The sequence below is a fragment of the Drosophila suzukii genome, chromosome 3, assembly GCF_043229965.1.
Source record: "Drosophila suzukii chromosome 3, CBGP_Dsuzu_IsoJpt1.0, whole genome shotgun sequence".
NCBI lineage: Eukaryota > Metazoa > Arthropoda > Insecta > Diptera > Drosophilidae > Drosophila > Drosophila suzukii.
This window is the reverse complement of record NC_092082.1, coordinates 72,423,033-72,449,307: the sequence shown is the minus strand read 5'-3', so window position 1 is coordinate 72,449,307 and position 26,275 is coordinate 72,423,033. Positions and strand designations below refer to the sequence as shown.

The 26,275-nt window shown below is 38.5% G+C and overlaps 3 protein-coding genes and 2 non-coding genes across 8 annotated transcripts; all 5 read left to right on the top strand.

Annotated features, from left to right (window-relative positions):
• Nucleotides 1-1,602: 1,602 nt before the first annotated feature.
• On the top strand, nt 1,603-23,506 carry drn (doctor no). 2 transcript variants are annotated; one of them, XM_017068069.4, is made up of 5 exons: nt 1,603-2,266; nt 15,796-16,261; nt 16,330-16,488; nt 19,411-19,600; nt 19,662-23,506. In XM_017068069.4, the coding sequence occupies exons 2-5, from the start codon at nt 16,163-16,165 to the stop codon at nt 19,808-19,810; spliced, it is 597 nt and encodes a 198-aa protein (XP_016923558.1). In that variant the 5' UTR covers nt 1,603-2,266; nt 15,796-16,162; the 3' UTR covers nt 19,811-23,506. The 2 variants fall into 2 exon arrangements, with proteins under 2 accessions (XP_016923558.1, XP_065722029.2); XM_065865957.2 differs by lacking the exons at nt 1,603-2,266; nt 15,796-16,261; nt 16,330-16,488 and adding an exon at nt 18,715-18,933.
• On the top strand, nt 15,624-15,702 carry LOC118877657 (small nucleolar RNA Me18S-Gm1358). Its single transcript, XR_005014417.2, has one exon. It is a non-coding gene; the product is annotated as a small nucleolar RNA Me18S-Gm1358 (small nucleolar RNA).
• Nucleotides 16,499-18,743, top strand: LOC108004965 (uncharacterized). Of its 3 annotated transcripts, XM_065865954.2 has the most exons (3): nt 16,777-17,195; nt 17,502-17,788; nt 17,887-18,743. In XM_065865954.2, the coding sequence occupies exons 2-3, from the start codon at nt 17,584-17,586 to the stop codon at nt 18,741-18,743; spliced, it is 1,062 nt and encodes a 353-aa protein (XP_065722026.2). In that variant the 5' UTR covers nt 16,777-17,195; nt 17,502-17,583. The 3 variants fall into 3 exon arrangements, 2 of the variants coding, with proteins under 2 accessions (XP_065722026.2, XP_016923557.4); XR_011604290.1 differs by lacking the exon at nt 17,502-17,788 and having other exon boundaries at nt 16,499-17,195; nt 17,887-18,024; XM_017068068.4 differs by having other exon boundaries at nt 16,778-17,788.
• On the top strand, nt 16,782-16,859 carry LOC118877658 (small nucleolar RNA Me18S-Gm1358). Its single transcript, XR_005014418.3, has one exon. It is a non-coding gene; the product is annotated as a small nucleolar RNA Me18S-Gm1358 (small nucleolar RNA).
• A 1,119-nt stretch (nt 23,507-24,625) lies between the features above and the next one.
• Nucleotides 24,626-26,245, top strand: LOC108006967 (phosphotriesterase-related protein). Its single transcript, XM_036817228.3, has 5 exons — nt 24,626-24,782; nt 24,874-25,386; nt 25,507-25,671; nt 25,727-25,944; nt 26,002-26,245. Exons 1-5 carry the CDS (start codon nt 24,764-24,766, stop codon nt 26,137-26,139), a joined length of 1,053 nt encoding a protein of 350 aa, XP_036673123.3. The 5' UTR covers nt 24,626-24,763; the 3' UTR covers nt 26,140-26,245.
• Nucleotides 26,246-26,275: the final 30 nt, after the last annotated feature.

Here is a 26,275-nt window from a genome sequence, read left to right as displayed (position 1 = left end):
TAATTACTCGATCTATTTTTAAATAACTTAAGTTGAAAAGGTGCTTTGTTAAAATAAAGTGTTCCATAAGGATAATATTTTAAGTGTTGTAAAACTTCTTATTGAGCACTTCATTCCTAACGAAACTATTCAACACTTGACATGTACAAGGTGACATACCATAGCTGATAATTTTCACAATAAGTACATACACTAAATTAGGCAACGAAATAATTATTAAATTGGACAAAGTGCACCCCAAAACGGATATTCTCGCGGTAAGGGTGATGGGAAAACCAAATTGCAGGCCTGTTAAACTGCGGGGGAAACTCACCACGGCCAGCCAACAGCCATTTCACAATATGGCACTGTTATTAAAGAGATTACAATTGGGAAGACAAAGCAATTGCCATTCGCTGGCGATTTCAACATTAAAACTTTTGTCCCCCGTTGGGTGAACGCATAGAAATTGATATTAAAAAAGATGTTTTTAAAAAGTGCGCAGTTTGCATTGATGACGCAGCAGCAGCGCAGTTTCGCTCTCTCGCGCTGTTAACGCGCTGTTGCTCTCTTCTGGCTGGCCAACAATATGGCGTCGTCGAAATTGTGTCGTTGCCCAATTTAAAGTCATACGAAAACCATAAAGATTATTAAAAGCGCATTTGAAGGCTTTCCGAAACGCCCAGTAAGCGTAAATAGATATGATTTTCTGCCAGGGACTCGATTTTAATAATTTCTCTCTATCGCTGCATGGGTCTTTTGTCTTGTCTCTACTCTCCTTCTTATTCCCCTTCTCCGTCTTATTGTGTGTGCACTTTGCACTGTTTCTTTTTTTGTTAACGGTGCGCTGTTAGGTTAACATAGTCGTGGTGTTTTTTCGTTGGAAGTACGCATTTTCGACCATCTTTGCTCGGTTCACATTTAATTTATTTCCTACTTGGCTTCTCTCCGTGGACTGGCGATTTCTTTTTAGCCTGTCATCCTCTTCCCCTCCCACCTCTCATCAACCACACCAGCCAACTGCTGGTCGGCTCTCTCTCTGCGTTAACAGCGCTCGTGTCGACTGGGGATGGCCACGTGAGTTGGGCCTTGGTCGTGTCACGATAGATATTTAATTATGAAGATATTTCTTTTACTTATTTGCATCTATCCTTGATATATATAAATCAAAATTGAGCCACGTTGACCATTTATATATATTTCTTTGAAGTTTGTAAATTATTTAAATTTCTATTGAATATGAGATTAGAAAACAAATACTTAGTTATCTAAAAACATATTTTTTTAATTTGTCATATCTCTTCATAAGGTATACTTATAAAAATAATTATCTTGAATCATGACTTAGGGATACTATGAGGTTTAGAATAGCAAAGATAATTTATTGTTATTTTATAAACAAAATGACTCTAGACCTAATCTAAAACTAAAGAAAAAGTGTCTTTATACTAAGAAAATATTTAATTTACAATTAACTTTCCAATATTGAATCCTTAGTTCCCATTACTTTCCAAGCGACAAAGTTCAACTCGCCGTCTCACGCTCACGCTGCCACCGCTAGATTCCCACCAACAGCGCGCTGTTAACTCACCACTCGCGGGCTGCCAGCGCTGCGACGTCCGCTCATTTCAGTTCGAGTGCTTGGAGACTTCACTTCGCGTTTGGAGGATCAGATCCACGTTGGTTTTTGGCTTCAATTACCCACAACTGTCATCGTCAGCTCACCATCGACTTGCTACCCAACTAAATAATAAGATAATCACACTCCCCGCGCTCCCCTCCCTCTCTCTCTCGGTCGTGCTTGTGCGTCCCGCGATTAAAGAAAATCAGTAAACGAATTGAAAAGCACAAGGAAAACTGGCAGCGTTTTCCTCTCGCAGCTGAGAAAAACCGCAGGACGCAGCTCAGCAGCGTCGTCGTGTGCGTTTGTGCCCAAGAAAAAGAAAAAATAAACGAAAAGAAAAGAAAAAGAAGAATAAAGAATAAAAAATCCTGTAATATCGCAGCGAAAAACCGTAAAGCGCCACAGTTAACGAAGGAAAACGAGGAAAAACAACTGCGTCGTGCACCATTTTGTGATATATTATTTGCCCTCCTCCTTCTGCAACGATCCCTGTGCAATTCTCTGTAAAAGAAAAAATTTAAATAATTACTAGCAACCAATTGAATTTCTGCGAGACCAACATAACACACACACACACAAATTTCCAACAACTGTGATCCGAACAAAGCTCTAAGTTTTTGTTTCAAGCCTGTGTAATTTCCACCCGAAACGAATTTGGAAAAAGTAAGTGAATTCGAACGTGAAAAAACGTAAAACGAAGAAAATTATAAATTATTTCATTTTCCTCTTCGTTCGCCTAAGTTGCTTAATTCACCACTGGTCGATTCCCCACGCTCTCTCTCTCTTCACCACAGGCACCAATACACACGGGCATGCCTACGTCACATGTGCGTGTGTTTGTGTGTGTGCGAAAAGCGTTGCCATGTCGCGAAATTCGTAAAAGAGAAACAATAAATAAATAGCAGTTAGAAGAAATGGTTAAAAAAAAGGTAGAAGGAAATGAGAAAAAAGATAATTTTATTTTCAATTTTGAGAAGGAAAATGATAGTAGGTTCTTAGATTTCAATTTAAAGTATAGTAAAATAATATCAGTTAAAAGGAAAGAAAGGAACTACTTTAATAACGCATAGTATCTCTTGATTCTTTGTTTTTAATCTAATTTTCATTCAGTGCAGCTGTCCAACTTTTTTTTCTTGGCTTCTTTGCCAACAAAATATTACGACTTGCCAAAAACCAAAAACCCAACCACAAAATGTAGACTTTGAAGTGAAGGACGTCTTTGCTGATAAGTGGAAAATAAATGACTGATAGCTCAAGTACAAACACGCACAGAAAAATATATACTTTCATGTACCCTTCGGCTATCTCCAAATTTAAATAACATTTTCCGCATTATCGCACTGACTAAAGAGAAATATCTTTATCTGCACACAACACTCCACAGTTTTTATATTATTTCTTTTTTGCCTGCAGTGCGTGACTGGAATTTTTGCTCGCTCACTCTTTTGAATGACTCATAGACCCGTATAAATATGTGTGCATAGTCGATGGCGAATTTGAATTATCTACGGATTAGGGATTAGGTAGGTTTTCTTATCAGCGAATGCATAGGGGTTTTTTTTTAGTTGTTTTGACTGTGATGGCAACCCTGGCCAGTAGGATGGCCACCCAGCTGACTTTGTCATTGCTTTTCTGTTTGTTTTTCCATTTTTCTTGGTGACTCATTTGCCATTTGCTGTTTTTCTTTGCAAACTCCAGCTCACCTTGTAACAATTATAAAAAAGTACATATTTACTTGTGTGTTTGCTGTATTTTTTGAATGTTGTTTTTATTTTCTTTGCATCCCACACGTGTCGTCTGGGCTGGGGCTTTATGTAAAACCCTATATATATATTTTTTTATTTCCTAGGGCACGTTTTCCTGCCGTATGCACATTTTAATTGCCCACTATCAAGCACTTTTAGTGCCTGATTTGAGTGAAATGACGACTTTCTTGAAATTTCTGCGCCCTATTTCGCCATTTTCAGTCGAATTTTTTGTCGAGATAACAGTCAGAAAAGATAGGAAACGAATCAAGCGCTAATTATTTGTGATTGGCTTGGTAAACAAACATGTTTTCGAGTGAATCAGAAAGCAAGGCAAATATAGTCGATTATATGGAGTAGGAAACAGTTGAATAAATTTTACCTGACCTGAGATCAAGGTGGTTTTCTCTTAAATTGGCACACTCAAAGAAAATTATTATATTTTCTCTCAATCTTGTTAAATAAACATTGATTATTTTTTGATCAAAGTTCATAGATTGAAAATGTATTTGCTTTATCACTCTAGTGATTCATGGAACGATATTTTATGTCACGAATGTTTGAGAACTTTCCCGATCCCGAGTGACTAATCCTGTTGTTGGCAAAAATGGCTTTAGATTCTTGGCAAGTGGCAGAACAACAACGACACGTGTCGTTGTCGCTAATATCTAAAATTATAAGAATTCAAATTCTAGCGAAAACACACACAAAGGTAGGCGTTCAAACAAGTTTCGGTCGTTCGAAAAAAAATTGTTTTGATGACGGGTGGAAATCAAATTGAGTTAATTAATATACATAAAAACAAACAAATTGCCACACACGCGCGTTTATCTTCTATACAAAGTGTTACGCCTTTTATTTTCCTCATCGATTTATTCTTACTCTACTTTTTTGTGTTTTTTTTTCTGTTGTGGCTAAATGCTTTTTTATATAAACAAGTAAAAATTGATAAGCGAACGAGTCGTCGGACGCGTGAATGGCCGCGGCCTCATTTTCGTTTGGTTTTTGTTTATAGGTCGCGTGTAAATGGATGCCGTACACCCGTTTCACCACTCCCCCTGAAAAAAAACGATGACTGCCATCCACCCACCATACACCATATACCATATGGCTACACGATCGGCCAGACGATCGCAAACATCGGATCGGGTCGTACATTTCGGGCCTTTCATTATCTTTTGTTGCCGTTTTCAAAATGTTTTTGTGCAGAGCGTTATTTTTAGAACTCTAATCCCCTATACTTGATCTTCTTTTTGTCGGCTGTCGTTGTTTTCTCTCTTGTAGTCTTCTCGTTTTAAGTTATGCAATTTTTTTTGTTGACGCTTCTTTCAAAAAATACAGATATGTTCAAAATACTAATTTTAAAAAAATAATTTATTTTAATCACTTATCTAATGATTTAGATATAATTAATTAAAAAATAAAAAAAATTATATAAAGATATAGGTTTTTCGATTGAATTTATTTACATTTTTTGTATCCAAAAAACACTACTAATATTTTGAGCGCAGCTGTGTTTTGTGTTAAGGACAGACTGTACTGCGTTGATTCCGATCTTGATACAATCCCATTGAAAATGGGATATATTAAGTATGCACATACATATATCGGTTCTTTTTTGGGGGCACAATTAACGCGATAAAATGCGGGCATAGACTTCAATGTAAATTAATTTGGTCTCCGCATAAATTGCTTTTCTTCATCAATCAAATTCTACATGCGTACTTTATTCCCAGAATTTTCCTTATCTAATGTGAAAGAGATTTGGTATACATAAATAAATTTGTATTTATGTTTTGTTTATAGTCTGGGAGGAAAACAAAACGGAAATAGCTGAAAATCAAATAGAGCCCCCATAATATTTAGGTCAAGTTATAAATTGTCTGTATTTTATTTTTCTCCTTGAACACAAGTCCTTGTCAGCGAAATGAGGCCTTGATTGTACTACCAACGGTTCGACTTTAATGCAATTTTAATTTCCTGACTTGTGTATATGGGACTTGCGGGGAAACCACAAAAACGAATAAACAAGAAATAATATTGTACATAAAATCGAACCACAAAGCGAAGAGATAAAAGCCAACAAACCTACAACAACTGGCTCACCTTGTGGTCAAGAGCTAAAAATGTTCCTTCTTTCCAACATCGATTTTCCCATTGCACCGTGTCGTCGTCTAACCTTTCTTATACCTCTCTTTCCCTCCTTCAGTATTGTTATCTATTCCTAGCTAGTTTGTTTTCCTTTATTTTCAATTTTCTCCAATTTGTTGTACAGGTTTTTCTTTTTATTTTTGTTTGTGGGAATCGATTTAGGCGCTCGATTGGGCCGACAGCCCACCCCCACACACCGCCCACAAATTAAAGTTGTGTGTTCGGAAAATGGGAGAGAAAAGCTCCTCGACGACGAAGGCAGCAGCAAATTTAAATCGTTGCTGGATTTTCCTTTATTTTCCTTGAGGTATTTCCCATCAATTTTCCTTATATTTTCCCTTTGCCTGTGGCGCGCATATTCACCACATCTGGCAACCATGGCGACCGTTAAACTCACTCCCACTCGCACCAAAAGAAAAAAAAATAAAGAAAACCGTTAGCCAGACAAAATGAAAAGCGAAACTTTTGGCCCAGCCTTTTCTTTTGTGCGCTTCCTTGCTTCAGATTTTCAGATGGTGCTGCCTCGCCCTGTTCGCTGGATGATGGGTTCTTTGTCTTGGGTACCCGGTTCAATGCCTTCTTATATTTACCAGAAGAGGAAAATGAGAAGAAAAGAAGCGAATTTGTAATGCATAAATCAATAAAATCAACGATGCACATGGTATTGGTCTTGGGTTCAATGTAAACGCGCCACCGCCCAAAAAACCAGAACCCCACTAAAACCAAAACCAAGTCATCATCTCTCATCTTGGCTCTGACTCAGCCCTCATATCATCTCATCTCCCATCTTGTTGCGAATAATACTCTCGGTTCCCCTGACAAAGTTCAAGCGCCAACGGCAAAGTTCAATAGCACAAAATGGCAGTTGCAAAAGTATATATTTCTCGTATTACAGTCGAACTTCTCTATAAAAGCAAACAAAGGGAAAAAACTGGAATTAAAATAATAAGGGGGTTCTGAATGATGTCGATCATGAGCACGCCTCAATTTTTGATTGCAATATAATGGATGTAACCAGTTTCTAATCATATAAAAAAATAAAATATTAAACTTCTTTAATTGAACTTTATAACCAGCTTTTAAGATATATATCCGGCTTCTAAATCATATACAAAAAATGTATATTAAACTTCCTTGACTTTTTATATTGCCACTTGAACTCTATATAACCTGATTTTAAGATCTTTATCTTTCGTTTATGTTTCTGTCTTATACAAAAAATAACATCAAGTAAAATATTTTATTTTTTTTAGATTCCCACTTGAGCTTGATGTTTTCCTATTTCAATGGTCAACGCAAAGTTTCAGTTAACGAATTTTTACTGTAGTTTTATCTGGCTTAAATCCATCTCCATCCCATGACTCAAGGCTTCCGCATCTGTCATTGTTTTCGTTTTCGCATTTTCCGTCAGTCAGTCAGTCTGTCCGTCTGTCAGTCATTCAAATGACCACAGACTACTACACTCGAGAGTTGATTTTCAAAGCTCAGCGAAGAAATAAACAGTCTTTGAACGGCCTTCGGTTTTCTACACATGAAGCCAAAGCCAGATCGCTTTTTTTTTAATAAAAAAAAAGAAGACATTGAGTGAGAAAGAGAGACTTCTTCTTTGTCTCGAAAATATATATCTTACCTTTTTTTTCTGTGTTTTGTTTGTTTTGCTCCTTTGTGCACTTACTTTTTGTGAATTCTATAAAACTGGTTTCTTTTCGGCGATGTGTGTGCGGATTGTTAAATCGCGGCCATAACACCGGAGCTACGAACTCCATTTCATTCCAATTCATTCCGCTGGGGCTCACAGTGCTGTCTGGCTTCAGTGATTTGATTAGCCCATAAAGCCGCGACTCTCTGTTGTCGAGGTACAGTGAACAACGCTCGGGGAGTTCAGGTTTTGTTAACTAATTTACTTATTTGTTTCGTCATTTATTCTCACTGTTGAGCAACATCCGCGGTAGTTTACCCCTGAGTTTTCGCCCGCATTTCTCATTTTCCACACTGTAATGTGGGACAATTCATTTTGGTTTTGGAGAAAGATCAAATAGGTCCTTTGTATATTTTTCTTACTTTAAAGTTTAAGTAAAATGGATGGGTTTCTGTCAATTATAAGAAAACTTAGTAAAGTTTATATATTTCATTTTCCTTATATTTTAATAATACTAACAAATATTGTTAACCTAACCTTAACCCAAAAAACCACTGTAATTCCTCTGATATTATTGCCGCAATATCAATTTGCCAATTAGTTCCGCTTCACACATTGGATAACATCCAGTACTTGGCTGTGATACCATCTTCTCCTCTTTCTTCGCCCTCTTCTCGGTTTCTTCTGGCTCCCCTGCAGCGTTGACGTTGCCCCATATGATCATCATCATCGCGGTGGTTGCTTTGGTCGGCCTCTTGGGTTTGTCAACTCTCCTTCCCTACTCCTCTACTGCTGTACTCCTCCTCCATCTGACACTCCCCTATTCCAGGGAACGCAATCTACAGCCAAGAGAGCCAGGCTACTCATGTGGATGGTCGCTCTTTTGAAGCGTTTCATATTTCATTTTCCCATGCGATTTTCATTAATCTTCCATGTGTGTAAAAAGGCAACTGAAAAAAAGTACTTTATAAAAATTTAGGGATTACTAGGGGGTACACAGTAAGAAAAAGGTTTTAGATATGATGATCAATTTTATGATTTTAGACATTATTTTAGCCAAAATACTAGTTGAGATTAAAAAAAATATTTTTTTTAATAATAACAGAGGTGGGGTTTGAACCCAAATAATCTAAACTCCTAATGATTTTTTACTGTGCAGTCGTGCATTGTAACTGCACACCTTGCCATTTGTTTTCCTTTTCTCTTCCCTTTATTTGTTGCTTTTGTGTTGACCTGTAGCAGGCAGTGAAGAAGGAAGGCGAATGAAGGAGGAGGAATAGCAGGAGCAGCAGGAAAGAGAGCAAAAGTTGTGGTGACTTTCGCTGCACAAAGAGCGGAGTTTTGCACACTTCTACGAGAGGCCCCCTTCCTTTTGCCCTTCTCCGCCTTTTATCTTGTCCCCCATCCATTCTCTTTCCTTTCCGGCCAACGCCTGCTCCTTTTATTTTTATTTCTTTTATTTTATGGCCTTTGGCTGCTGCTGCACACACTCACTTACTTGCACATAATTCATAAAAAAATGGCTCAAGTGAATTATTGGCGCTCGTAAATTCTTATAAATGAATTTTTTAAATATATGTGTGGTCAGTAGTAGTAGGCAGCAGTACTCAAAAACGGGTTCGTTCTGGTTAAATGCAATTCCGCTGTATATATAACAGTGGGTACTCATGTTAATTAATTACACGAGTTCGAGTAAAATCACTTCAATCAATGTCTACCCTCTTCAGAAGGCAATAAAAGATGGATCGATGTCTGACGAAGGTCAGTTACTAGAGCTAACCAGTGGTAAAATATAATCTGGAAGTTAAACCTTAATGTGAAAACTATTTTCCTAAAAGAAAAGTAATTGCGGCTAGCTACTCCTAACAAATACTTAGTGTTAACCCAAGGTTTCACGATATTCCAGTACTTAAAACTGTCGTAAAATAAAATACAAAATAAAGTTAAAGCCACAAAAACCTTACGTTTAGATTGTAAGACCTTTATGTTTGTTTCTGAGAAAACTGAAAATATTCCGTCACGTATTTGCTATTTGAACGTAAAACGTGCACTTAAAATAACCTGGAAAATGCTATTGAAAAACGTCAATCAACTGATCAATGAGTAATGCACTGCAACTTTTGTTTGCCTTTCCTTTCGTCAATCACAGAACCCAGAATCCAAATCATTGTGCTCTTGTTCGACTGTCGTTTAACTTGTTCTTGATTTTTTTTAGGAGGGAGTAGAATGCAGGTCGATAGGTAAATACTTGCAGCCTTTTCGATAACGATTACCGCCGGTCTGCACTTAAAATGTGACAATCTGTTTATTGCTGCCATTTGCCTCGTTTCTTGTGTATATTTGTGTGTTTTCTCCTACCCAGCCTGCTTAATGGCCGCCATTGTTGTTGACTTCTGTGGTTCGTTCTCCGGTCCTCTCCTTTTCTCCTTTGTCTGGGTCCAAAAGAGCCCGGGTTCAAGGTGAAATCAGTTCAAGTCCGCAGGGCAGCCTGTCGTCTGTTGATTGTTTGTATCCTGCTACGCAGGAGATCAGTCTACAGTGAAAACTCCTTGAAACGAACCTGTTCCTAAGTTTTGAAGTTATTATTAGTATCATTATAAGATAAGTTTTTACTATGGTCATTAAAGCAATGCTATTGGGAAAAATATTGTTTGTTCTCAATATTAAGTGAAAACATTCTTTAAATCCCTGCGGTCATTTTAGATTTTTATTGTGGGTTCCAGATTTAAGAGATGGACTGTGTCGGTCTCAGTCCCAGTTTTAACCCTCTAATTTCTCATCCCCTTTACCACTGTCTTTTCCTGTCTTTGAACATACGAAATCAATAGGTTGCGCTGCTTCCAGCAACCCTCAGTTTTTGAACTTGTACTCACTTCCCAGGCATGTGCATGTTGAGTTTTTTGACCTATCGCACAACATCGAGCTGTGGCAACATTTTGTTATCCCCTGAGCTGTGTAATTTTGAACAGGTGTGTTTCCCAGCGTTTCATTTTTGTTTTTTTTAGGTTGTGGTTTTGTTTGCCGAACATGCTACACGTATACACGTTAATCCTAAGCTGTCCTGCCCCGATGTCTGGGATCGGGCCTTTCATGCATTTATTTTTCATACACTTTGGAGGGCGTTGTGTTCGGAGATTTAATAATTTTTGCAACCAAATCGCCGGAAACATGGGCTCTTGAAGCGATCATTTATTATGGCAAAAATAAAACTCCTTGGTCAGAAGCGATAGCTTTGTTCTCTGTAGTCTCAAATGTAGTCGTCATATCGCTCGTCTTGCCCGTTCATAGATTGTAATTTATTTTGATTAATGATGGGCGGTAACGGCTCACGTTCTCCTCTTAGCCTCGTATTTCTTGGCATCTTCTTTCCCCAGTTCCAGTGCCGTTAGTTTTATATTTTTTCGCCTTCAACTCTAATTTTAAATCAATTCCATTGGCACGCTCTATCTACTCGTAGTATCTACAGTCTGCATCTACAACATTGATTGATTGTTTTACCAATATATTAAGGTTTATCGGTAGGAACATCTTTATTTAACACTTCCTAATGTAGGATAGTTGGGGTGGAATATTGAAATAGCAAAGGAAAAGATCTTAACTTATGGAAAATTAATGGTTCAGGATCAGGAAATTTTTTAAGTTATCAGAAAATTGAAATAGGAATACAATGTATATAATCTCCGCTGAAGAACTCTTTATTTTTGTATTGCTGTTCCTTAAATACATACCTTTACCATGCTTCCACTTTATTGGTATAATATAAGGGCAATAACATTTCCATTTCCATCAGTTCATAGTCTAATGATCGTAATATCTATTAAAAATCTTCTGAAATATTGTATAATAACAATAACATTTCCATTTCCATCAGTTCATAATAAAATGCTCGTAATATCTGTTAAAGATCTTCTAAAATATTGGTTTGCCAATAGAAAATAGCTGGAATAGAGGTTCATAAGCCTGGTATGGTAAAAAGCGGGTATAAAAAGTATAAATTATTGAAAACCAAACTGAATGGGTTTAAGTTCTTAGGAATCGCTGGAGGGTTAAGGCTCTTTGGGTTCAGCTGCCTGACCGGAAGCTCCGCGCATTCTTGCGACTTGCTTTTTGAGCTTAAGCTTAAGCCCCTGAGCTCAACTCGCTTCTAAATTGAGCCGAGCAGCCATCTTGACTTGGCTCTCTTTATCTCTCTCTCTCTCTTGTTACGCTGTCTCTTTTTTATGTTTCTTTTCTTCTCTGCCTCCTTTTGCGCACATTTTAATAAAGTTTAATAATTCAATGGGTGATGTTGTCTCTTTGTTGCATTTCATCAGCATGTTTGTTGTTAAATGTTGTTGCTGTTGTGGCTCCTTTATCTTTATGGTTGTTGTCTGGTCCGCTTTACGCGCTCATTAATATGCAAATGTGAGTCAGAGAGCGGATTGCGTTTGTTGTGGTTGTTCCTGGAGTTGTTGTTGGGATTGGGCTCTTCCCCCCACCCTATATTATTCTTTTTACCTTTTATGCTGCCCATCATGATGTCCGTTTCTGGAGCCTTTCCTGTTGTAAAATTCAGTATTTGAATGCAGGTCAACAACAGCACATTAACCTGCGGCTATGTGTGTGTGTGTGTAATTTGTTGACTGCCTTCCCTTTTTTTATCACAGTTTTCATATCAGTAAGTGGCTGAAAGTGAGTAGTAGTCGACTTTGAGATACCCTCCGTGAGAACCAATAGAAAAACAAATAAATGGATAAGTCTAGCAATGCACATTCGGAAATTGCATCAGAAATAATTGTGCAAATTAATGGCACCATATTACCCTCATAACTGCCTCTTAAACTGTATTACATTTTATATAATCCAATAAAGTATAACGACTTGTTTTTGTTTTTTTTTTATAGAACAAAACCAGATAAGTTGTTGCTCAATAAGTGTGCATATAATACCGGGGAAGGGGAATGGGAATGGGGTATTTCATTTAAAGCCCGTTTCTTCTCGCCTCGATTTCTATTCTGTTATCGCCCCAGACTTGCATAATAATGCCTTTTTGCAATGGCAACCACGCGCCAATTTTTGCTTTCTTGCTAATTGTTTTGCACTTAGCACTTGCATTTATTTTCTTAGTTTTTTTTTCTTTACTTATGCAATTCGAGTAAATGCGCATTTTTCTTTCTCTCCACTGGCGTAAGAGAGCAACAAACAATGACGTCACGCGCCTGAGTGATGTCGTCATAAAGTTCGCCCGAAAGAATCATATGATTTCCTATTTGCTTTAATGGCCAAAACTTTAACACACGAAAACAGAAAAACACACGCCCGTCAGATAACAAAACGAATTCGCTTAAAAATAGCAGAGGTCGTCAATTGGGTGGGCGGAAAGGGGTGGTTGGGAAGAGGGGCAGGGAAGACACACAAAACAAAATAAATAAACTCAATACATATGCACAGCTTTTATTCTTGCTAATAAAAAAAAGCAAAAATAAAACTTTGGCACAGCAGCCGCGCGTGTTTGTTGACGTACGTACATACTAGCCTACACTGAAAAATAGAAGAGGGGCAAACATATATTTTATTTTTGTGTGCAGAAAGTTTGGAAAAAATAATAAGTTTACTAAAATAAATAAAAAATGTTATATTTAATTAAAGTGCTTTAAAGATTAAATGAATTTATTATGTTATGTAAAATCAAATGCATCTTTTTTTACTGTGTAAATGCGAGAGAGAGGGAGAGCCTGCCAATTTGTTGTGTGGGGAATTTTTTCTTTTATTGTTGACATTTTGATTAGTCCACCTCCTTTATAAGTGCATGTGTGTCTGTTAGTGTGTGGGAGAAAGAGAGGATGCGAGGCAGACAGCTGTTTTGACTTTGCAATTAAATGACAACAGCAGGAAATCAAGCCAACACACAAACACACACACATCTGAACATTGCACTTTGTTTGCTTTGCACTCTACACTGCAACTACAAATCAAAATAAATTTTTTCACACAATCGCAATCGCACAGTTTGCGTCGAAATAAAGGCAAAGGCAACAAAAAATTATTTATGGCTGCGCCCACCAAACACAAAAACAACACGATTGTATGTACAAAAACCTATGTAAATGCAAGCCAATGTAAACATATGTCACCTTTTTGCCCCCCTCAGCGCCACCAAACCCAAACTCACCACGGCAAATGTTACGCTCTCGTAAAGAAAAAAAAAACTCCCCATGCTACGTTGTAAATGTAAAAGTTGCTATGGCCATTTTATTTTTTATTTTACATGCGCACATCTCTAAAAAACCCGTCCATGTATTGGGTAAAATGTTGGTGGTGTTGTTGGCCACCGTTGTGCAATTGCTTTTTTGTGTGGAGGGAACCCCCTGTAATTTAAGCCATTTATTAGTTTGTAATTTATGGCAGTAAAGCTGGCTTTCTCACCACTAAGGTCAAATTTTGTATAACAGAATCTTGCTCTCTTTATTGCTCACTCGCACACACACACAGACACTCTCACGCACTGAGAGCTTCGTGTGCCCATTTTTGATTCTCGCCCCAAGCTCCAACGTCGCATTGAAAATAACAGTAAATGTTATTGTGCCTGTGCTCAATTCTCCTGTCCCTCCCCTCTCCACCGCCCTTTTCCTTTCCCTCTCTCTGTCTCTCTTTCGTTCCAATGTAACTGATGGTTCAATCTCCACCTCTCTTTCTTGTTGTTATTGGTTGATGGCTTTTACCATTACGTTTTGGCTTTGCTTTTGCACTGGGAAAAATTAGGGAATTAAAATAGTAATTATAATAAGGGTAGAATTTTTAATGGGTATTTGATGTTTCGGTAAAACTGTAACCAAATATTGAATATCGAATTGTTTAACTTCAATTTTGAGAACTTTTTGAGAATTTTATAATTTCAGCACATTATTATATCTTAAATTAGTTATTTTTAAAACTTTTTAAATGGTATATCATTTTATATCATTATGATCTTTAAAAACCAGTTTCGATAATTTATTCCGTTGGAATTTCACAACATATTGTTGAGTTTTAGCACCTTTAAAGTGCGTATTTTTTTTTGTAAAAACCCCTATTGTTCAGTGTACGTCTCGAATTTCGACCATAACTCTCTCTGACTCCGTTTGTGATGGATGTGCAGCTCGGCACGTCGACTTTTCGACTTTGAGAAAGTAAACTGATCGCGATAAATCGATACTCGCCAGGTATTTTCTGTTTAATCGATCGACATAAACAATTGGATACTCGGGGGAATATATATGGCAGCATTTGGAACCGTTAGGTGTGACTGTTTTATATTCATTAAACATTAAACCAAACTCGTTTAGTTTACTACCTCTTACTACGGCTCGTTCTCAGCCTGTTAGTAAAAAACAGGTTTAGGCCCGACTTTGTTCCCTCTCTCGCAGATGTATAGTATCTACATACATGTATGTATCTGTGTGCGATATGCTTGACAGCCTTGAAGAGAGCAGGCGAATAAATAAAAAACAACATAGTTTTATTTATCATGCTGTTTTTGCTGTTGTAGCAACATTTTTTATGCATCCACACCACAGCATATATTGTACATGTGATTGTGGGCTTGCTTATTGAACGTGTTGCAATGCAATTTGGCGCAACATAGCTGCAGATAATCAATATTAAACTGCATAATACGACTTAATTGCTTTTGTAATTTCTTTGAAATTGCAAGTAAATTAAATAAAATAAGGAAAATGTATTAATGTATCTTGAAGATATTTATACCCGTTACTCGTAGAGTAAAAGGGTATACTAGATTCGTCGGAAAGTATGTAACAGGCAGAAGGAAGCGTTTCCGACCCCATAAAGTATATATATTCTTGATCAGGATCACTAGCCGAGTCGATCTAGCCATGTCCGTCTGTCCGTCTGTCCGTCTGTCCGTCTGTCCGTCTGTCCGTCTGTCCGTCTGTCCGTCTGTCCGTCTGACCGTCTGTCCGTCTGTCCGTCTGTCCGTCTGTCTGTCCGTCCGGATGAACGCTGAGATCTCGGAAACTATGAGAGCTAGGCTATTGAGATTTGGCGTACAGATTCCTGAGCTTCTTACGCAGCGCAAGTTTGTTTCAGTAGACTGCCACGCCCACTCTAACGCCCACAAACCGCCCAAAACTGTAACTCCTACAGTTTTGATGCTAGATAGAAAATTTTAACTGAAATGTATTGTTCTCAACAATACCTATCGATTGACCTAAAAAAAAGTTTGCCACGCCCACTAAAACGCCCACAAACCGCGAAAACCTGTGACGCCCACAATTTGCATGCTAGATAAGAAATTTTAACTGAAATGTATTGGTGTCGTCAATACCTATCGATTGATCCAAAAATAAATTTTCCACGCCCACTCTAACGCCCATAACGCTTAAATCTGTCTACCGCCGGTAGGTGGCGCATTTTAATCTCGCTTTGCTGCTTGCATATCTCCATTTCCCTTTGAGTAACGGGTATCTGATAGTCGAGGTACTCGACTATAGCGTTCTTCCTTGTTTTTTTAATATGATGATATTTCCATGCACCACTCTGAAGCTTTCAAAAGCGTCGTGCAGATTATGGATTTCTGAACATTGAAAAATTACAAATCTCACAGATCTATAAAATATCTATTTGATTTTAACACAAGACAAATTTACTAACTTGCCCTATCTTTCTTCGTTTTACAGCTCGTAGTACTCCGAATTATTTGCGGCAGTCACGAAGTAAACACAAGCGCAGCCTAATAATTGGACGAACTGATTAAACAACAGTTAAAACAAGCACCGCAAAAACAAACTGCGGATCAACAGTTGCCAGTTGCGAGTCGCAAGTTGTAAGTTGCCAGTTGCGAGTTGCAAGTTGCTAGTTGCTAGTTGCACGTTGCCAATTTGAAATTGCACGCTTCCACGACTGAGAGCAGGAAGGAAAGGAGCCGCTGCCGCAGCAGGAAGCAGACGAAACTTCGCTGGGCGAAAGTAAAAAGCAGCTGGGCAAATCAAGCAAATCAAACAAAGAAACCGACCGCACACACACACAAAGGCGCTCTAGCCAGCCATGGAACGTGAATCCAACCCAATGCAACCCATGTGCCGCTCCGGTTGCGGCTTCTATGGTAATCCAGCCACAGATGGTCTCTGCTCCGTATGCTATAAGGTAGGTTCTCTTTGGTATATCCCAGAAAAAGAACTTAGATACTAATCCTTTACATCTTCTTCCCACAGGACTCGCTTAGAAAAAAGCAACAGCCACCTGTGAGCAGCACACCTGTCTCCGTTCCAAGCCCACAACCTAGCCCCACATTCAGTCCGGCCATCGCAATCACCAACACCGCACAGCCCACAGTCACCAGTTTACAACAGCCACACAACGATGTCAAAGAGGTGAGCAGAGTTACGGAGATGCGTGCTAGGAGTGGTTCCGTTTTTCACTTTCAAGGAATCTCGATTGAATTGTAAAGAACTAGTCCTTTGTTAGGCCCCTATCCAAGATTTTTATATATTTTATACTTGGATTTAAATGTAATTGACTTAAGGAATCGATACTACTGTTAATCAGTTAATCAGTTATACTATAAGTATTTATAATAAGTGATCGATTGACTTTCCTGAAAGTGAAAACACCCGTTAGCACATATGTTTAGATGTATTTATTTAGGTTTAGATGTTGTATTACACATTTCAAATGATGATATTTCCATGCACCACTCTTAAGCTTTTATAAGCATTGTGCAGATTATGGATTTCTGAAAATTGAATAGTATCTATATATTAGACTGGTTAACTCGACTGCTGAGATTTGCTTGAAAACAACATAGGCTTGGCATTTCCTGCCCACTTTAGGGAACGTTTTTGTTCAGTCAGTGACAAATTCTTTTGACTTTCGGACATAAATTCAGTGTAATCTTAAGTGAAATTGTTTATATATTCAGTTGTGTGTGCAAAAAAATTTGGGGGAAGCAAGAAGTTAGTTTGCATTATCTAATTAGATTAGTGATCTCTGTGTTATTTGTGACGGTGTTGATTGATTAGTGTGTAGCAACCTGAATTGTCTGCCACCGACTACGCTGTTGGACCTCTTGGTAAATAAGGTAAAGTGTCCATAAGAACCTGTCCCCCAGAGACCATCCAAAGGAGGTGCCCTTCCAGTTCTACAAGATCTTGAGCGGTACTAAGCTGAAAAGAGAATAATTGGAAAAGGGTTCCTTAGATTGTTTAGAAAGGCAGAACCAACTTTTTTTAAAGAAGTGTGAAGTATCACTAAAACATAAACTAATGTTAACTATGCATATGCAGAGAAAATCTGTAAGCCTTATAAGCAATCTGTAGCTCCCCGAAACCCACAACTACTTGTTTCAGTTTAGTGTCACTCAGCTGTCATTTTCATTCGGTTATAGTTGGCAATCCATTCTGATCGGGCTCAAAATTTTCCGTAATTTTGGCTCTTATTTCAAAATTTAAGTCTTCCAAATTGTCGAGATGGTCGTTACCCTTGGTGCCGCGCCGCAAAAGAAAACGGGTCGTGTGGCTCCCAGAAGTACACCACTTGCCGGCCGAACTCGATCCGTTGGCCTGAAGCGGGCAGCAGCCGGGGCGTTAACGACTCTTGCAGGCGGACCTCCTTTTGGCCTGGTCAACGGGACGGACAGGGATGGGTTCTCACTGCAGATTCCTACGGCAAAGGGTACTGAATGCTCTTACTGGGTCTACCGGCGTCGCCCAGGCGCACTAACCTCATTTCCCACCTACACATCTCTCCTCTACTTTGATGCGATGCTGCAGCACAAGCGACAGCAGCCCGTACAGGACATCCGGCTCCGTCGCCGCCACCACGCCCATACCGCAGGGCGGGAGCAGCAGCAGCAGCCGCCTCAGCCGCAGCCTCTTCAGCCGCCGTTAAGTTTGCTGCCAAGGTGCCTGGTGCCCCAGTCGTCGGAGCGGTCTCGCATACCGGCAGCAGCAATCTAACTTTGCCCTCGTCCGCCGTCAAGAAGAGTTCGCTGGCCAGCCGAAGAGTGGGCGGTGGTAAGGCCGCAGATCCCAGCATCAAACGTCGCGTCAAGTTCTCGGCCAATGTGCACACCTATCCGTCGGTGACCAGCACCAAGAAGACAGCCCGAATTGGTGAGCTGCAGCTGAAGAAGAAGGTCAAGAAGCTGAAGCGGATTCGATCGCGTCGGGAGGGCGGAACGGCCAGTGATCTCTTGAACTCAAGTGGCATAGCCACAAGAAACCAGGAGGACATCTACAAACACGGCGTCATCGTTGATGTGGATTCTCTGAAAGCGCCAGCACCGCCACGCGTTCTGCGCCTAAACGTTGTGGGCAAATCCTCTCCAGCAACGGGTAAATCTGCATTAGCAACTGCGCTGCTTCGAAAGGCCAAGAGATCAGCAGCTGCCCAGGAAAAGGCTAAGGAACCAGGAACTCTAGGTGGCAGGAGCGGGAAGGCCAAGACGAAGGCGAGCGGCAAGTCTGGTGGAAGCAGCACAAAGACTCTACTCGGATCCAGCTCCCTTTCGGTGGAAAGTAGTGCTAACTTAGCGGGACGCAAGAAACTAGCGACGGGAACAACGGGGATTCAGCGGAGAGTTCAAGCACAGCCACAATATGGGCGGCGAGTCTACGGAAAAGTCTGATGGCGGCGATCAGCCCAAGAATCCCGGCGAGAAAGAGCAGGAGCGTCAGGGAACAGATCATCAGGTGTTGCGTGAGAAGCGTCGCCGGACTGTGTCACCCGATGGAGGCGATGCAGTGGGCGGAGCAATGTCGGCAGAGGGTGCATCTGAGGGAGCATCTGCTGCTGGCGGGGCACCAGCCAAGAAGCGGGTAAACATACACCACACACATCGGCACTCTTGTTGCCCTCACAAAATAGATTCTCACTCAGCCGACTCGATAGGAATTCTTGGCAGCAGTTGCATTGAGCATTGAGGCTGATGCTCTGCAACACGGCCAAAAAGACACCACAACTCAACACCACACGGCGGACACTTGAACATTTTGATGAAACAGTCGAAATTGTTTGGTCTAATAAAAAAGGAAATAATATACTAAAGAAAAGATCTTCAAGGCTTTTTGAATGCAGTTCGAGGAGGAGGACGAGAATGTATAGTTGTAGTTTAAATAATAGATGTCTTGCCTATGGGTTTAAGTAGAAGAGGGAAACATTTATAAATCTAATTGATAATTTAATAAGTTCTATATTGCTTTTTTTTGAAAAATGCTAGGCATATCTGTTGATGCTGTCATGTATTTTTGTCATGTGACTGAAATTTCTATTTGTTCTTGTTTCCGTTTCCGCAGAAAATCACCGAAGAAGCCGCCGCTGCTGCCAAAGTCAACAGCGAAGCCATCACATCGGCGACTGGTCCAAACACTTCCACACAAGCCGCCTCCGCCAATGAGGAGGATGACAAGGACAAGGAGGACGACAAGGATGCCAAAAAGAAGAAGAATCGATGTGGCGAGTGCCGCAAGAAGGTTGGACTGACCGGTGAGTTTTCCGCCCTCGAATCTAACTATCTTCTTACTAAATGTATATTTTTATCTTATAGGTTTCCAGTGTCGCTGCGGCGGTCTGTACTGCGCCGTGCATCGTTATTCTGATAAACATAACTGCACATTCGATTACAGAGAGCACGGCGCACAGGAAATCCGACGCAACAATCCGGTTGTCGTTGGCGAGAAGATTCAAAAGATTTGAATTTCGATATTGTGCCAGTAACAGTAACAGTAGCCGTAGAATGATAATAACCAACCTACACATAATAAGAGTACATATATATACATATGCTGCGCTGCGCTATAACAAGAAAAATCAACAACAACCATATAAAACAGCAGAAAGCATTAACACACACACACCCCACACACCACACACAACAACAACAACACAAAAACACACACAGAGAGTAATACTATAAAAATCGATATAAATCGTAATTGTAATGTAATTATAATGTAAACAGCAAAGGCAAGCAACAATAGTACAGAGAAACGATAACCAAATACCCCGCAAAAGTGCAGCAACAACTGGAACAACAATTTCGATGCTCAACAACAACGTTAAGCTAGCAACGTCCAGCAGCAACCTGCAGCAGCAACGAGCAACTAGCTACATGCAACATGCAACAGCAAGCAGCGTTCGGCAGTTAATAACAACACCTTTGTACATCTTGAACCAGACGCATCTCAGCGTTAGCAAGTGCAACAACAATCATCGCCGCCGGGAAACAACAACCGCAGCAGCAACATCAACAACAACCAGCACAACCGATTGCCTTGGTCGCCTGCTGAGCTGGGCCGAAAAAAAACCGTTTTGAAGAAAAAACACCATTCATCGATTAACGTTGAAATATTTTGTTATTCCAAATACAATTTGCAAATTGTTTGTATTTAGCTAAAAACACACCGCCCCACATTTACAACGACAACAAGCACACAACAAAGAACAACAAACCCTTGTTTCATGTTACATACAACGCAACAACAATTTAAGTAAGACGATGTGTGTCATTTGTTTTTGTAATATGTTGGAGTGTATTAAATAAAAACAAAAAAATTAAGTAAATTCAAAATGCTAAGTATGAAAGGAAATTTTAAGAGAAATTTAACAAGCCCAAATTCACATACAAAAATGCAACCAAGCAACCAACTCTTTCTCAATTCTTAATTATCAGCTACTAAATGAAAAAAAAAAAACAAAAAACAAATATATATTAATTAATTATGTATATGTATTAAAAAAAGAAAAAGCAAAGAAAAAATATGCAAAATTAAGCGTAAAAAAACAAAGCCCTCACCACAAAAAAAATGTAAAAAAAACCTGAAGAAAAGAAACCAAGAATAACGCAGTTGTGTAGAGCTCCTTAAAAAAGTTTGCTAAAAATCTAAAAAACCACGACCACGCTAGACACGAGCGAGAGAGAGTATAGCTAGAGAGAGTGAGAGAGAGCGAGAAGGAGCAGCGCGTTTAGTGTAAAGCAACTTGGAGCATAACAACTCCCTATACATAGAAATCTAAATATAATTATAATTAATTAGTGAATCAAAGCAGGCGAATGCAGTGCAAGCGGCGTTTTTTCTTCGTTTTACCTTTTGCCCCTCCTGTCTCCCCTATAACATTAAATTGAATTGATTTTAATTTTCTGATTTTCGATGAATTATATATATATATATGCATAATATTAACTATATATACATCTATATATGGTAGGATATGTAAATCGTGTGACGCATCTACATATATAGTTTTCTTTGGGTATATGCACATTAAAGCGAAAACAAAATGATAAAAACAACCAGCTAAATACACATATTCTATCTATATACATATAGTGGTAACAAAGCAAATTCAGCAAAAATGGCAAACAAAAAAATGCAAAAAATACAATAAATATATATGGTTCGTCTTTAGATTTGTATTGCTTTAAGCGTTATTTAGTTTTTCTTTGTTTATATTAAAACACACATGCGTACACAACAAACAACAAAACCCCTTTTTAATTTTGCTTTCTTCATTCTGTAGTACATAATTTAAATTTTTATTCAAACCAATTACACCTATGCAAATAAATTTAAATCTAGAAATAAATTGTGTTGTTAACCCTACGAGAAAAAAAATACAAAAATGAAAAAAAAATCAAAACAAAAATTGTAAGTAAAACTAAACTTACCGATAACAAAGAGGAAACACTGCAATAAATTTTGATTCTACAATTAAAATTCCCACACGACCAAAACAGATCGAATACGCAAATTTTTGGCACACAGAACTGAAAAGAATCGTTTTCGCAGCAGGAGCAAAATAAAAGCCGACACCAAACTCGCCTTTAACCAATCGCCTTCCCATTCTCTAAGATAGAGATTGCAGATCGATTCTATCTAGAGGTGTTACCTAATCACAGGTAACACCTCTGGTTACATGTTGATCTGGGGAATCTCGGGGTCAATGAGGGTCCATAGTTTAGGCTGGTTTATAACCAGCTTTCGAGACCTTCCTTGTGCACAGGAGATTCTGGACATGAGTAGAGAAAGCCAATCCAGCAATAGTGAAGTCCAACCACATATAGGGAGTGCTTAGTCAGAACATTTGAACTGTACAAAATCAGAGATGGAAAATGCAAAAAACTAGTAACCAACTTCAATATAATTTTTAATGAAAGACGAAACCTAAATGTACAGAGCCAGAGAGAAAACGGGAGAAATTAGGGATGTGAAAATAAATAACTGCAATTAAACAACAAGAACAGCTAAATGTCATTTTAATTTTAATTTCCCTCCCACAATAATAAAGGCAACACACTTTGCATATACGTAAATCATAATTTAATTCATTAAAAACTATAAAATTAATTAGTAAAATTGTATACATACACGAACACACAAAATGAAGGATTTTAAGATATAACGAACAAGTTTACTACAGTTTAAAGGCGTTTTAAAACTGATTTACTAACCTTAAACGGAGGAAAGTTGAAGGAAAATAAAATACAGTTCGAATTAATTTAAAACCCATTTCAATATTTTTGCATAGTTGTAGTTTTTATTTACAATTTACAATAATTTACAATGCTTTAGTGTGCTTTTAGTTGAAATTGTGTTTATATGTTTAATACGAAAGAGTAAAGTGAAAAGGCAAATAATAATTATAACTAAGCGTAATAAAATCTTTAATATTATTAACAAACGTTTATTCTAGTAGTTCTTTATTGTATTACCATAATAATTATTATTTTGTTGTGTGCACCTCTTAGTCACTTTTGCGCTTATAAGCTAATCAAACAACACGCAAACAATCACTCCAATGCCAATCCCCATCCCAAGTCCCCGACCTCCGTAACACCAAACTCTATTTGTGTTAAATCTTTTGCAATTGCTAGCCGAATTTGATCTTTGTTTGACCATTACTTTGGATTTGTAAAGTGTTTTGTTGACGGCGGAGCAGAGACGAAACGAAATTAGTTGATTTAAGCGTATGAATGGGATTAATGAACTTGAATATGAATGCATCCAATATCTAAAACCTTATGCGTATATAAATATTGTACTAATGTGTAATTGTAATTAAAAGCGTCGGATGGAGAATATCTGCAGCCAGATGGGTGGAGAAAACAGTGAACATATATTTAACACACCAACGGTAAAGCTAGAAAATCTAAATAGACATAGATATATATACATAATACCTATACATGAGCCTCAGATCCGGGCATATATAAGAGCAACAACTATTTTAATTAAACTTAAACAAATGCATAAACAAATACAATAAAATAGAAGATACAGCGAGAGCAACCACAAAAAAATTGAAATAAAAGAAAGAAAACAATATTAACTTCAAAATTTATATAGCTAACTGGATAATGTTCAATAAAAAGCGAAAAATATTATTTTTAAATCGATTGCATGTTTTATTTTTTGAGATTTCGTTTGGAATACTTATGCTTTTTAAGTATGTTCTTATTCACTTTTCGAAATCCATTCGGAACCCCAGCCAAGCCAAGGTGCTAAGTAGTTTAGAAACGAGATGGAGTGGGCGTAATGGGTTAGCGTAACGCAAAAATGATGAAAGATTTATAATGGCCAACTAAGAATAGATCGAGTGGCTCTGGGATTCGTTTCAAAATGGCTCGTTCGCTCTTCATGCAATAGTTATTAACCTAACTAAAGTCACAGCAAGTGTTCAAAAGTAAAACTCAGTAACTACCTAAACTCAGCAAGTAAATAATAATACATTTTTGTGTGCTTATTTCGTTATGATAATTTTTAAAACAAGAAAACCACAGTTAATCAATTCATATGAAACAGCAAAAAGGTTTTGATCAGTCGATAAATTAAGCTGCTAAAATCTCCAAAAATAAATTGAAAGCCCAACCGGACGAAGATATGAAAAGCAACAATTACAATATTTGACAGATTCTTCGCGAATGGTATAATAATGAATGCTTAGATCTAAGGCAAATCGAAAGGAAAATATATATATATATATATATACGAGATATAACAGTTAAATGAATGATGCAGCAATGTCGTATAAATAACAGAAACATATATCTTAAGTATAAATGAGTATATATATAGACTATATATACACACATATGTATATCTGATAAATGAGAAAACGCTAAAACTGATAAACTTAAACCTAAGTAAAATTAAAAAGAAAATACAAAACACGGAAAGAAATGGAACTAATAAAGAGAATTATTCTGAGAAATATAAATTAAATGAGTTTTTATTGATATTTTATTTTTATTTTATTATATTTTTTAATGATCCACGAATCTAATGGAACAATTTGTATTATTGTTTACTTCAGTTTGGTTGCATTTAGAATCACCTGCTTTCACTTAGCACTAAGAAAGAGATTTTAATGCTTTTTAATAAGAGCTAATGAAAGGGATCAACAATTGCGCCTATTGCAATCACTGATTGTGCGCAATAAAACATTTTCTAGATAAGATGGGGTCCGGGGATCAAGCAAGGCAGCTGTAAAAAACATATATCTGTGGTTAGGGAACTCCACAGCGAACCCACTCTCAAGATCAGTTCTCCACTAGCTTTCGAAGCGTTCGGTCGCCGACGAGTCTAAAAATACTTTTAAATCAAGAAGAGAAAAAATTTCAAAGTGTGACCCACATTGAAGGCTGTAAAAATGTCAACAGTACAGACCGGTGAGTTGGTATGGGTGTGGGAGTACGGGGCAAGATTAGGCCTTATCTCAGCTCATGAGACAATGAAATTTTCCGCTGTTTTTGCATCCAGTTCTGGGCACTATTACCCCCAACCTTTTGGGCCGAACTTTGACCCACGAGCATGTGGCTCTCGATTTCGAGCACTTCTACCGCCCACCGCCGTCGGATTTTGAAAGCGAGCTGAAGGCCAAGATCAGCATGTCCACTTTGGGCTATGTACGGCTTTATCCATATTCCAGCAAGGAAAATGTCAGATTCTACGATGGTGAAGCCTTGGAGGCGGCTAAGAAGGATGTACTGCTCTACAAGAAGCACGGTGGTGGGAGCATTGTGGAGAACAGCAGCTATGGCCTCAAGCGAAACCTGGAGTTCATTGTAGAGCTGGCCAAGAGCACGGGTGTTCACTTCATAGCGGGCACAGGTCACTACATCCATGCCATGCAGGATGCCAATCACGCCAGCCTAACCGTGGAGCAAATGAGTGATCTCTACTCAAAGGATATCATCACAGGCCTGGAGGTCAACGGAAAGATGGTCAAGTGTGGTTTCATTGGGGAGGTGGCAAGCGTGTACCCCATTCATGGTAAGTCTTACTACTTACTTTAAAATATTATATCTTCTATCTATCATATTATAAGTGATGATATGCTTGATATCTTAGCTTTTCCCATTTGATCTACCCTCTAATGATCTTATATTTTAGATTTTGAAAAGAATTCCATTAAGGCGGCCGGTGAGATCCAGGAAGTCCTGGGCTGTGGTGTTTCCATGCATCCGCATCGTGTGACCAAAGCTCCATTTGAGATCATGCGACTTTTTTTGGAGGCGGGCGGAAGAGCGGACAAGTGTGTCATGTCCCATTTGGATCGTGAGTTTTATGGGGACTTTAATCATACCAACCCTATTAAAAACTTATTTTTTAGGCACACTTTTCGACGTCGATGAGCTGCTGGAGTTTGCCAAACTGGGTTGCTACATTCAGTACGATCTATTTGGCACCGAGTGCTCCTTCTATCAGCTCAATACCAGTGTGGACATGATCTCCGATGGCCAACGAATCGACAACCTGATAAAGCTCATCAAAGAGGGTTTGGTGGACAAGCTGCTCATGTCCCACGACATCCACACTAAACATCGATTGGTTGGCTAAAATTAAATCGATTGTAAATCTCTTCTATATGAATATCTTTATTTTTAGACTTCCTATGGCGGTCATGGCTATCATCACATCCACACCAACATCCTGCCGAGAATGTTTGATCGCGGAGTTACTTTGGAGCAAGTTGAGCAAATGACAGTTACCAATCCGGCCAACTGGTTGGCCTTTGACCCCTAAGCCATGTTGTTATTTTGGTAGCATCTCTTATCATTTTAATTTCCCGCTGATAAGATAATCTTGGTTCTTTTGGCAATAATAAATGGGCGTGTCTTATGAATCCTTACTTATCACTTGGTTTTTATTACGAGCCGAA

Coding starts and splice junctions, on each gene's coding strand:
- drn (XM_017068069.4), top strand. CDS start 16,163: ATGGAACGTGAATCCAACCCAATGCAACCCATGTGCCGCTCCGGTTGC. Junction 16,262..16,329: donor TCTGCTCCGTATGCTATAAG/GTAGGTTCTCTT, acceptor TTCTTCCCACAG/GACTCGCTTAGAAAAAAGCA. Junction 19,601..19,661: donor CAAGAAGGTTGGACTGACCG/GTGAGTTTTCCG, acceptor TTTATCTTATAG/GTTTCCAGTGTCGCTGCGGC.
- LOC108004965 (XM_065865954.2), top strand. CDS start 17,584: ATGGTCGTTACCCTTGGTGCCGCGCCGCAAAAGAAAACGGGTCGTGTG. Junction 17,789..17,886: donor GCAGATTCCTACGGCAAAGG/GTACTGAATGCT, acceptor GCGATGCTGCAG/CACAAGCGACAGCAGCCCGT.
- LOC108006967 (XM_036817228.3), top strand. Junction 25,387..25,506: donor AAGCGTGTACCCCATTCATG/GTAAGTCTTACT, acceptor CTTATATTTTAG/ATTTTGAAAAGAATTCCATT. Junction 25,945..26,001: donor TCCACACTAAACATCGATTG/GTTGGCTAAAAT, acceptor CTTTATTTTTAG/ACTTCCTATGGCGGTCATGG.